The 12840-nt window shown below is 43.9% G+C and overlaps 2 protein-coding genes across 3 annotated transcripts in view; both read right to left on the bottom strand.

Annotated features, from left to right (window-relative positions):
• LOC118365091 (zinc finger protein 501-like) overlaps nt 1-4827 on the bottom strand; it is a 289246-nt gene extending 284419 nt beyond the window's left edge. For both annotated transcript variants that reach the window (XM_052490222.1, XM_035747037.2), the window contains exon 1: nt 4222-4827. In XM_052490222.1, the coding sequence (XP_052346182.1) occupies nt 4222-4546 (325 nt within the window). In that variant the 5' untranslated portion in view covers nt 4547-4827. The remainder of the gene's footprint in view (nt 1-4221) is intronic.
• The window catches only part of LOC127914382 (uncharacterized), a 402938-nt gene extending 391001 nt beyond the window's left edge, over nt 1-11937 (bottom strand). The window contains exon 1 of the mRNA XM_052490166.1: nt 11733-11937. Within this exon, the coding sequence (XP_052346126.1) occupies nt 11733-11923 (191 nt within the window). The 5' untranslated portion in view covers nt 11924-11937. The remainder of the gene's footprint in view (nt 1-11732) is intronic.
• Nucleotides 11938-12840: the final 903 nt, after the last annotated feature.

The raw sequence follows: 12840 nt of genomic DNA, 5'->3' as shown, positions 1-12840 counted from the left end.
TCTCTGGGTCATGCCAGTAGGTTACAGTAGGTTGTATCCAAGTGGTTGTATCTCTCTAGGGCATGCTAGTAGGATACAGTAAGGTGTATCTCTCTTGGCCATGCCAGTGGGTTACAGTTGGTTGTATATCTCTAGGTCATGCTAGTAGGTTACAGTAGGTTGTAACTCTCTTGGTCATGCCAGTAGGTTACAGTAGGTTGTAAATCTCTAGGTCATGCCAGTAGGTTACAGTAGGTTTTATCTGTAGATCATGCCAGTAGGTTACATCTCTCTAGGTCATGCCAGTACGTTACAGTAGGTTGTATCTCTCTAGGTCATGCCAGTAGGTTACAGTAGGTTTTATCTCTAGATCATGCCAGTAGGTTACATCTCTCTAGGTCATGCCAGTAGGTTACAGTAGGTTGCAACTCTCTAGGTCATGCCAGTAAGTTGAAACTCTCTCAGTCACGTCAGTAGGTTACAGTAGGTTGTATCCAAGTGGTTGTATCGCTCTAGGTCACGCCAGTAGGCTCGGGTAGGTTGTAACTCTCTAGGCCATGCCAGTAGGCTACAGTAGGTTGTAACTCTCTCGGTCATGTCAGTAGACTACAGGAGGTTGCCAGGCTAGGGTAGTTTGTATCTCTCCAGGTCATGGCAGTAGGTTACAGTACATTTTATCTTCTGTAAGTCATGCCAGTAGACGCTCTTATCAGTAGGTTGTTACAAGTGGTGTATCTCTTAGGACATCAGTGGAACAGACAACTTTACAATAGCCAGCAGGCTAAATCTTCTTAAGGTCATGCCAGTAGGTTACAGTTTGTATCCTCCTAGGTCATGCCAGTAGGTTACAGGGTATCTCTAGGTCATGCCAGTAGACTACAGTAGGTTGTATTGGTTTTACTCTCTGGTCCTGGCCAGTAGGTTTGTTCTCCATTGGTCATGCCAGTAGGTTACAGTTTGTATCCAAGTGGGCTGCTCTAGGTCATGCCAGTAGGCTGTAAGTTGTATCTCTCTAGGTCATGCCAGTAGGTTACAGTAAGTTGTATCTCTCTAGGTCATGCCAGTAGGTTACAGTAGGTTGTATCTCTCTAGGTCTTGCCAGTAGGTTACAGTAGGTTGTATCTCTCTAGGCCATGCCAGTAGGTGACAGTTGGTTGTATATCTCTAGGTCATGCCAGTAAGTTGTATCTCTCTCGGTCATGCCAGTAGGTTACAGTAGGTTGTAACTGTCTAGGTCATGCCAGTAGGTTACAGTAGGTTGTGTCTCTCTAGGTCATGCCAGTAGTCTACGGTAGGTTGTAACTCTCTAGGTCATGCCAGTAGGCTAGGGTCGGTTGTATCTCTCTAGGCCATGCCAGTAGGTTACAGTAGGTTGTATCTCTCTAGGTCATGCCAGTAGACTACAGTAGGTTGTACCTCTCTAGGCCATGCCAGTAGGCTACAGTAGGTTGTAACTCTCTAGGCCATGCCAGTAGGCTACAGTAGGTTGTAACTCTCTCGGTCATGTCAGTAGACTACAGGGGGTTGCCAGGCTAGGGTAGTTTGTATCTCTCCAGGTCATGGCAGTAGGTTACAGTACATTTTACATTACATGTAAGTCATTTAGTAGGTTGTATCTCTTATCCAGAGCATGCCAGTACAGTAGGTTGTGTCTTCACCTTATGACAGTCCAGTGGAACAGACACTTTACAATAGGCATGCCAGTAGGTTACAGGGTTGTGTCTGATGCCAGTAGGATTACAGTAGGTTGTATCCTGTCCTAGGTCATTCCAGTTGGTTAAGTAGGTGGGGTTTCAGGTCATGCCAGTTGGTTACAGGGTTGTATCTCTGGTCATGCCAGTAGACTGAGGAGTTTGTTCCACCATTCTAGGCCAGCCAGTAGGCTACAGTAGGTTTGACTGGGCTGATGCCAGTAGCTGTAGTAGTTTATCTCTCTAGGTCATGCCAGTAGGCTACAGTAGGTTGTAACTCTCTAGGTCATGCCAGTAGGTTACAGTAGGTTGTATCTCTCTAGGTCATGCCAGTAGGTTACAGTAGGTTGTATCTCTCTAGGCCATGCCAGTAGGTGACAGTTGGTTGTATATCTCTAGGTCATGCCAGTAAGGTATCTAGGCCAGTAGGTTACAGTAGGTTGTAACTGTCTAGGTCATGCCAGTAGGTTACAGTAGGTTGTGTCTCTCTAGGTCATGCCAGTAGTCTACGGTAGGTTGTAACTCTCTAGGTCATGCCAGTAGGCTAGGGTCGGTTGTATCTCTCTAGGCCATGCCAGTAGACTACAGTAGGTTGTACCTCTCTAGGCCAGGCCAGTAGGCTACAGTAGGTTGTAACTCTCTAGGTCATGCCAGTAGGTTACAGTAGGTTGTATCTCTCTAGGTCATGCCAGTAGGTTGTATCTCTCTTGGTCATGCCAGTAGGTTACAGTAAGTTGTATCTCTCTTGGCCATGCCAGTAGGCTAGGGTAGGTTGTATCTCTCTCAGTGATGCCAGTAGGTTACAGTAGGTTGTATCTCTCTAGGCCATGCCAGTAGGTGACAGTTGGTTGTATATCTCTAGGTCATGCCAGTAGGCTAGGGTAGGTTGTGACTCTCTAGGCCATGCCAGTAGGCTATAGTAGGTTGTAACTCTCTAGGTCATGCCAGTAGGTTACAGTAGGTTGTAACTCTAGGTCATGCCAGTAAACTACAGTAGGTTGTATCTCTCTAGGTCATGCCAGTAGGTTACAGTAGGTTGTAACTCTCTAGGGCATGCCAGTAGGTTACAGTAGGTTGTATCTCTCTAGGTCATGCCAGTAGGTTACAGTAGGTTGTATCTCTCTAGGTCATGCCAGTAGGTTACAGTAGGTTGTAACTCTCTAGGTCATGCCAGTAGGCTACAGTAAGTTGTAACTCTCTAGATCATGCCAGTAGACTACAGTAGGTTGCCAGGCTTGGGTAGGTTGTTTCTCTCTAGGTCATGCCAGTAGGTTACAGTAGGTTGTATCTCTCTAGGTCATGCCAGTAGGCTACAGTAGGTTGTAACTCTCGAGGCCATGCCAGTAGGCTAGGGTAGGTTGTATCTCTCTAGGCCATGCCAGTAGAGCTAGGGTAGGTTGTATCTCTCTAGGTCATGCCAGTAGGTTACAGTAGGTTGTATCTCTCTAGGTCATGCCAGTATACTACAGTAGGTTGTATCCAAGTGGTTGTATCTCTCTAGGTCATGCCAGTAGGCTAGGGTAGGTTGTAAATCTCTAGGACATGCCAGTCGACTAGGGTAGGTTGTATCTCTCTAGGTCATGCCAGTAGGTTACAGTAGGTTGTATCTCTCTTGGTCATGCCAGTAGGTTGCAGTAGGTTGCATCTCTCTAGGTCATGCCAGTAGGCTACAGTAGGTTGTTACTCTCGAGGCCATGCCAGTAGGCTACAGTAGGTTGTATCTCTCTAGGCCATGCCAGTAGGCTAGGGTAGGTTGTATCTCTCTTGGTCATGCCAGTAGGTTACAGTAGGTTGTATCTCTCTAGGTCATGCCAGTAGGATAAGATAGGTTTTAACTCTCTAGGTCATGCCAGTAGGTTGCAGTAGGTTGTATCCAAGTGGAAACGATTATCAACCCAATGTGTAAAGTGTCGAATTTGGTCAACAACAAAATGAATGTCTTACTTGTTACGTTAAGTGTACTTGATCCAACAGAGGTTTCGTAATGATTAAGTTGTTATGTGGACACGTAACATACTGACAACTTTGATAAAAACAATAGAACTTGTCTCCAGATCGATATGCATATTTATGCTAGTAGCTTAGCATCTCTCTCCATTGAATACAGGCGGATAGAATATAAACAATAGATTACAATAATAAGAAGTATCCACCAATCCAAAGAAAGGATAGGCGGGAGCGAGACAACCCGCAGTGCCACTTTGTGGACAACGACTCCCCTTGTTTGGGCAAAGAGACATCTTGTCAGTATATACATAATTTTTGGTGTAGCCAACCCAACTCTCACATGGCACTATTGGGGGGCACAGTGTTAAGTAAATCATCACTACATGAAAATCACTACATGCCGTGCCCCCCAGTCTACGGTCAGCAGATAGACCCTTCTCAAATATATATGTTAAGTTACTTTTTGGAAACGGAACGGAGAAAACAAGGGGTAGCTTGTTCTCTACGTTGTCCGATTCTAGACATATCAGTCATCATCCAAGGGCCCTCTGTTGAAGAGGTATTGAATATCCAAAGTTAAAAACAAATTTAAGGCGGTACTTACTGGTGTTAATCATATCTCCTTTCTCCTCCTCTTCGACTTCATCTTTCAATGTGACAGTCATCTCCCCCTCCTCATCTTTCACTCCAAAACATGCATCCTCTTTCTCCTCTTTTACTGCCACATCCTCCTCTTTCACTCTGAACGCGTCTTCCTCTTTCACTGAAACTTCTTTCTCTTCTTCTTTCACTGTCACAGCCTCAATCTCTACTTCTTGTTTTACTGTCACATCCTCCTCTTTCATGACAATGTTCAGCCCCAGAGCTTCTTTCTCCGTCCAGCAGACCCCCTCTTCTTTAACAGGAGGCGAGTAGTTTAGTGAGCTCATGTTCGGGGATGCTAGCTAGCTATCATTAGCAACTAGACCAGTGCTAACTTAACCAGCCAGCTACTATAGCTGACTAATACAAAATAATGTAATATTAAATAGGTTAACAAGTAGATACGACCGAAGTGTGTCTAAAACACAGTAGCTAATATACACCGAAAGCGAATAAATAGCTTGGATCTTTCGGCTATGTTGGCTAGCAAGCTACCGAGGTGGTTGACGAGCTGTTTCTGAAGAACCGTCCACTAGATTATACGTCACGCCTGAAAGACGCACATCGCCGTCTGCTGACTGGAGGGGAAACGCAGTTGAGGATCATATTTTATTTTCAGACAAAGATGATTTTAAATGGATTTAATTAAATAATACTATTATACTGAGACATAAAGACCTGAATGTGTTTATTGATTAGTGCAAATAAAAAAATGTTTTACTACAGAACATTTAAGGCAGTTTCATTTAAGTCATACTACATCTAAATAAGTAGCAAGCTAATGTAGGTCTATACTGCTCCAACATGGTGTAACAATACATCATGTAGATGTATATAATGAACAGACTTGGTCTATACTGCTCCTACATGGTGTAACAATACACCATGTAGATGTATATAATGAACAGGCTAGGTCTATACTACTCCTACATGGTGTAACAATACCTCATGTAGATTTATATATTGAACAGGCTAGATCTATACTGCTCCTACATGGTGTAACAATACATCATGTAGATGTATATAATGAACAGACTTGGTCTATACTACTCCTCCTCCTGACTAGTATCCCAGTCCCTGCCGCTGAAAAACATCCCCACAGCATGATGCTGCCACCACCATGCTTCACCGTAGGGAGGGTGCCAGTTTTCGCCAGACGTGACGCTTCACCATCAGGTCAAAGAGTTCAATCATGGTTTAATAAGACCAGAGAATCTTGTTTCTCATGATCTGAGAGTCCTTTAGGTGACTTTTGGCAAACTCCAAGCGGGCTGTAATGTGCCTTTTACTGAAGAGTGGCTTCCGTCTGGCCTCTCTACCATAAAGGCCTGATTGGTGGAGTGCTGCAGGATCGTTGTCCTTCTGGAAGGTTCTCCCATCTCCACATAGGAACTCTTGAGCTCTGTCAGAGTGACCATCAGGTTCTTGGTCACCTCCCTGACCAAGACCCTTCTCCCCCGATTGCTCAGTTTGGCCGGGTGACCAGCTCTAGGAAGAGTATTCCATTTAAAAATGATGGAGGCCACTGTGTTCTTGGGGACCTTCAATGCTGCATAATTATTTTTTTTGGTACCCTTCCCCAGATTTGTGTTTTACTCTGACATGCACTGTCAATTCTGGGAACTTATATAGACAGGTGTGTGCCTTCCAATTCATGTCCAATCAATTGAATTTACCCCAGGTGTACTCCAAACAAGTTGTAGATACATCTCAAGGATGATTAATGGAAACAAGATGCACCTGAAAGCAATTTTGAGTCTCATAGCAAAGGGCCTGAATACTTATGTAAATAAGGTATTTCTGTTATTTACCTGTTTTCACTTTTTGATTATTGTGTAGATTAATGAGGATTCTATTTTTTTAAATAAATTTTAAGATAAAGCTCTAACGTAACAAAATGTGGAAAAGGGGAAGGGGTCTGAACTTTCTGAATGAATTATGTTTTATTTAATTTAAAAAAAGTAACCTTTTATTTCATTCACAAGACTGGAGGGATCAGGAGACACTGTGGCCCCATCCGATGATACCCCCGGACAGGGCCAAACAGGAGGGATATAACCCCACCCACTTTGCCAAAGCACAGCCTCCACACCACCAACTTACCATCCTGAGACAAGGCCGAGAATAGCCCACAAAGATCTACGCCACGGCACAACCCAAGGGGGGGCGCCAACCCAGATAGGAAGATCACGTCAGTGACTCAACCCACTCAAGTGACGCACCCCCCCTAGGGACGGCATGAAAGAGCACCAGTAAGCCAGTGACTCAGCCCCTGTAATAGGGTTAGAGGCAGAGAATCCCAGTGGAGATTCAGCCCTAGCAGAGCCCAAGTCCTATGGGGACGTCCTCGAGGGTGTGGATGTTCTCCCCATCAAAGGCCAGCGGGATTTCACTCTCATGGTGAAATGGGCTTCCGCCGATGTGCAGTGAAGAGTGTTGAAATCTATGTCAAGAAGAACATTTTTTACATAAAATATGTTTTATTTTTTATTTTACCAGGCAAGTCAGTTAAGAACACATTCTTATTTTCAATGACGGCCTGGGAACAGAGGGTTAACTGCCTGTTCAGGGGCAGAACGGCAGATTTGTACCTTGTCAGCTCGGGGGTTTGAACCCGCAACCTTCCGGTTACTAGTCCAACGCTCTAACCACTAGGCATGCACACCTATGTTTATGAAGAAACAGATGATTTGTGCATAGGCACACCTTGTCATGTACATAAAGGCCACTCAGGCTGTCTTTTTTTAAACTAGGGAGTTCAATTAAGAACTAAATCTTATTTTCAATGACGGCCTAGGGACAGTGGGTTAACTCCCTGTTCAGTGGCCGAATTACAGATTTCTACCTTGTCAACTCAGGGATTTGAACTTGCAACCTTTCATTTACTACTCCAACGCTCTAACCACTTGGCTACCCTGCCACCCCAAGGTACAGAAGTAGGGTAAGAGCAGAATCACTGCTGTGGTCTCCAGTCCTAGTAATGTAAAGCAATGATCTTGCCAATTTTATTACAAAATACATTAGAGAAAGGGAAGGAATAAGAGCAAATCCCTCTTCTGTATTGTTCTTCAGGGACTGTAAAAATAGCAGGATGATGTCCTCACCCCTGCCTCTCTACCTCTGATAGTCCTTGAATTATCTTTGTATCTATATCCATTCCATGGACTTGATTAATTTCTGAGAAGATCTGAAAAGATAATTTGCAGATTTGTATGCTGCTAGATTTCAGTTTGTATTGACTGCTATGTAGGTTAAATGTACACTTCAAATGCAGCTGTCCTACAACAGATCTGTACCTTCTTCTTGATCCCAATTGCATTGTGTCCATGTCCTGCCCTATAAGAATTTCAAAGGAAGAGAAAATGTGTCAAAGAACAGTCTTGCAAGCATTGCAAGCATTAATATATATATATATATATATATAAAATAAATATTGAAAGATAAACGGCATCGACATACAATGTAATGTAAAATAGAAGAACATATTGGAGAAAGCACCAGCCAATACAGTACTGCCATACAGTAACAGTAATGCCATACAGGCCTAATATCACATTTCAAGATATCTTTGTATACAAATTGTTCAATATTTTATCAGGCTGACTTAAGATTATACGCAACATTTTGCTGCGTGGTAATACTGTGTTTGGATTTCAAATAGAGTTAGTCTAGACACTGTATTAATACCATTATGCATTTGAATCCCATCTCCAGCTACCATCTAAGATATTAATTTCCTTCCACCAGGGGGCGGAGATGTAACGTTTCCAAAATGGGATAGTTTTGTCCATGTAACGTTTCCAAATTGGGATAGTATTGTACATGTAACGTTATGCCCCCTTGTGAGTTAATAGTATTACATGCTGTAGTAGGCTATATAAAGAGGAAGACCTCCATTGACGATTCAGTTCGTTGTAACATCTCGTCTGGACAGGTCACCGTCCTTAGTTAGTTAGTCAACGTTAGCTAGTTCATTCTCACAAAGTGAGAACTGCTCTAGATTGGAAATTTACGTTAGTTAGTGTAAAGCCATGTTGGCTTTATGGAAACGATATACAATATATGGGAAAGAATATAGTTGAGGGAAATAATACAAACCTAGTTGTGCCTAGTTAGGACATAATGTTATTTAGATAGATAACGGTAATGTACTGTAGCTCATACAACGCCGAAGGTCAAACCCGGCTTTCTAATATTTATGGTAATTAACTGTAGTAACGTTATGGAATATATTCACAGAAAGGCATCATTGTCTTCGTTATTCAATATTAGTATGTTATATTATTATTCTAAATTATTTCGAGACATATTCAGAGCCAAACATCAACCCAACCTCTTATGGCTAGGGGTTCCGCTATAAATTGTTTTTTTGTTCCATAATGTCCATTACTAGTGTCCAATTAGCTACTTTTGCTTGCAAGTTTAGCTCACATGTCCAAAAGCTGGCGCTGGTCCAGACGAACTCGGACGAAAACTTCAAAAAGTTATATTCCAGGTCGAATAAATCAAATCATCAAATCAAATTGTATTTGTCACATACACATGGTTAGCAGATGTTAGTGCGAGTGTAGCGAAATGCTTGTGCTTCTAGTTCCGACAATGCAGTAATAACCAACAAGTAATCTAGCTAACAATTCCAAAACTACTACCTTATAGACACAAGTGTAAGGGGATAAAGAGTATGTACATAAAGATATATGAATGAGTGATGGTACAGAGCAGCATAGGCAAGATACAGTAGATGTATTGAGTGCAGTATATACATATGAGATGAGTATGTAAACAAAGTGGCATAGTTAAAGTGGCTAGTGATACATGTATTACATAAGGATGCAGTAGATGATATAGAGTACAGTATATACATTACATATGAGATGAATAATGTAAAACATTATATTGGGTTGCATTGTTTAAAGTGGCTATGATAATCATTTCATTATATTAAAGTGGCTAGCATTGTTTAAAGTGGCTAGTGATAATAATATATGCCATTTAGCATCATTTTATCCAAAGCGATCAAGTCATGTGTGCATTATTAAAGTGGCTGGAGTTGAGTCAGTGTGTTGGCAGCAGCCACTCAATGTTAGTGGTACTGGTCAAACTAAGTAGAGAATCTAGGATGTTATTATCATATATATCCAGTAACGTTCCAACTGGAGCATTCGTTTTTGTCTACAGAGTAATGGAACGCAGGCGATATCATGACTACATCTGCATAACCAGGAAATGGCATTCTGCCAGACCAGTGACTCAAATAGCTGCTATCCGGTCCCACATCACACTAGAGGCTTCATTCCGCGTTCTACTGACTGTTAACATCTAGTGGAAAGGCGTAGGAAGTGCGGCCAGATCATTATCTTATTTGGATGTGAATAAGCGAAGAGTTGAAAACCAACCAGCCCCAGAATTTACACTTCCTGTTTGGAAGTTTGCCTGCCCTATGAGTTCTGTTATACTCACAGACATAATTCAAACAGTTTTAGAAACTTCAGTGTTTTCTATCCAATAGTAATATTAATATGCATATATTAGCATATGGGACAGAGAAGGAGGCAGTTCACTATGGGCACGCAATTCATCCAAAGTGAAAATGCTGCCCCCTATCCCTAACAACCTCCCTAACAGGTTAACATTTTTAACTTGTTGTCGGATCCAAACTTGTCACCATCGTTTTCAGTTGAACCCTTAATTTTTAAAGTTGTCGTCGGCTCTATTTACTCTCAGATTCAAAACATGCTGATTAGCATCAACGATCAAGTCAGCTGCTGCTGCTCCAATACAGTATGAGGTGAGACGGTGTACTGAGTGTTTTATATGACTACAAGTGTTTGTCTTACAGAGGCAGTCAAGAAATTGAACAGCAAAGCCACAGAACATAACATAAGCAGAGATGTGGGATACCACCTCAAGCCCCTGTTAGAGCCGGGGGTGGTGTTTACCACTCCTTCAGCAGGCTAGAAAAGTGGGATTGATACTGTTTTGATACTGTTTTTCATATTAAGCGGGACCAAGAGTCTGTTGATTGGTCAGTCACTGGGTTAATTTGTTTTGCAATATGTTCAAATCAAATCAAGCTTTATTTATACAGCCCATTTCAGACATGGATGCAACACAATGGTTTCACAGGAAAAAACAATGAAAATAAACCAAACTATTTAGTATAAAAAAAAACAACTTAAAGACTAATGAGCATCCTAAGGAAATGCCATTGATTAAAATGTTAAAATAACCAACCCAAAATATAACTTGTTTTTCAGGAGGTTCTGAAAGACACTATGGGGGCATCGATTGAAAATTGACTGGTAACAACAACTGGGACCTAAAAGACACCCACCATGAGACCCACTAAAACTGCCCAAGAAGAGGAAAACAAAAGAAATACCCACACCAAACGTACAGACAGTAAGCAAACCAAAAAGGTGGTGGTGGTTAAAATAATTTATTTACAATCAATACCATTCACACTTTACAAAATCATCTCTCATTCATTCTTAATTACTTATATTTACAAAACCAAATCACCAAACAAAAACAAACCTCAGGGGAGCATCGTCCCTCCCCGTCATACCTAACCAATACCTAACCCTTTCCCCCCTTCCCTAATCTATCCCCTTACCAAACTCAATCTAACACTCCCAGCCCTAAACCCCCTTTCCACCTCTCCCGTGCCGCATGCTTCCCCCACTTCCTCTCCTCCCTCTTCATCCTCCCCCTCAAATCACCTTCCCTGTCTTGACTAAATTCTTCCTGGCTTCCCACAGTCCCTTTTTAAAGAGACTCATGAGAAGCCAGAGCAGAAACCTGTCCCTATCCGTTCCCTTTGCTCTCCCTACGCCTCTCTCTAGCCTATGTCAAAACAAAATCACTCCTAACCACACCTAGCATCACCCGTGCCCTAGCCCAGACTAGTCCGGCAAAGGCACAGTCCCAGAAGGCATGGCGCACAGTCTCCTCCCTGCCACAAGAGGATCTTGGACAGGTGGGGGATTGCACCAAACTATACCGGTACAAGATGGAAAGTACCGGCAAACGCTTATGAAGGCTCAACCAATTCAGGTCCTTGAGCCCGTTGTCCAGGCCCCGCGCCTGCACACCCTCCCAGACCACTGACGAGATGCCCGCTACGGGCGCAGGACTCCTGCCTGCCTGACCTCCTCGTACAGGTGCCTGTGGTCTAAACCTACTCGGGCAACTTCAACCTCTGGGTGCGCACGCAGCCACTTGGCCGCATGACCAAAGTGCCACGGCAGCTGTTCCGCCCGAGGACCCGCGTTAGACCACACCATTACGCTTCTCGCCTGATACGAGAAGAACACCCGCAGGAGGTAACCGGACGGGTGTATCACTGGCTGAGCAAGCTCCGCTAACAAGAAAGAAACAAAAATTGAGTCCAGCTTGAGGGGGAAATGTGGTACCCCCCTACCTCCCTCCCCGATGGGACAGACCATGCGTGCCCTGGCGACCCACTCGCACCTGCCACTCCACATAAACTGAAACACAAGCCTCACTAGAGGCCTCCTCAGACAAGCCGGCAATGGGTAGATGTACGCCAAATACAAAAGAGACGGCAACACATCCACCTTTAGGACCAGGACTTTGCCCATAAAAGACAAATACCTAGCCTTCCACATTGCTAGCTTCCTCTGTACCACTGCGATACGCATGTTCCAGTTTAGCATCGCTGAGCCGGAGGTCTCAAAATGAACCCCGAGAATCCTCAGGGCCCCTTCACAGAGAGATAACCCCCCAGGCACATCCGTTCTACCGCGCCATCTTCCGAAAAACTTGACGGAAGACTTTGCATGGTTCAGAACTGCTCCCGACGCTCGGGTGAAATCCCCAAAGATGGCAAGGGACCTTGTCAGGCACGAGTCCTTGCACAACAGCAAGGAAGTGTCGTCCGGCGTACTGCGTCATCTTAACACGCAGCCCACCACTTCCAGGGATCAACAAGCCTTCCACCCCTGTGTCTGCCCTAATGGCAGCCCCCAGAGGCTCCATGTACAGAACGAAGAGGAGAGGCGAGAGTGGGCATCCCTGCCTGACCCCAGACGAGAGGTCAAAAACGTCACCTAAGTGACTATTTACACTAACTCGACACCCCGCTCCGACATATAAAGTACGGATCCATCCTATAAACTTCTCCCCAAATCCTAATCTACCTAACACCCTGAATAGAAAAGATCTATTCACGCGATCAAAAGCTTCGCCTGATCTAGCGCTGCTACCATTAAAGGCAGCCCTCTATCTTCAACCCAAGCGATGGAATCCCTGATCAACTGTAGGTTCCATCTTATAGAGCGGCCCTCTACCCCGCACGTCTGATCCTCGTGGACGACGTAGGGAAGGGCTGTGCGCAACCGGTCTGCTAAAACCTTTGCAAGAATCTTGTAATCTACGCACAGCATGGTCAATGGCCGCCAGTTGCCAAGGTCAGTTGCTTCCCCCTTCTTATAAAGAAGTGACAGCACACCAACAGCCATTGATCCCCCCGGGACCCCCGTCTCAAGGATGGCCTTCAAGACTTCGAGAACCACTGGTCCAAGTATACCCCAAAACTTGAGGTAAAACTCAGCCGGCA

Source organism: Oncorhynchus keta, chromosome 32 (assembly GCF_023373465.1).
Source record: "Oncorhynchus keta strain PuntledgeMale-10-30-2019 chromosome 32, Oket_V2, whole genome shotgun sequence".
Classification (NCBI taxonomy): domain Eukaryota; kingdom Metazoa; phylum Chordata; class Actinopteri; order Salmoniformes; family Salmonidae; genus Oncorhynchus; species Oncorhynchus keta.
The sequence above is the reverse complement of the archived record's forward strand: the minus strand, read 5'-3'. Positions and strand labels throughout refer to the sequence as shown.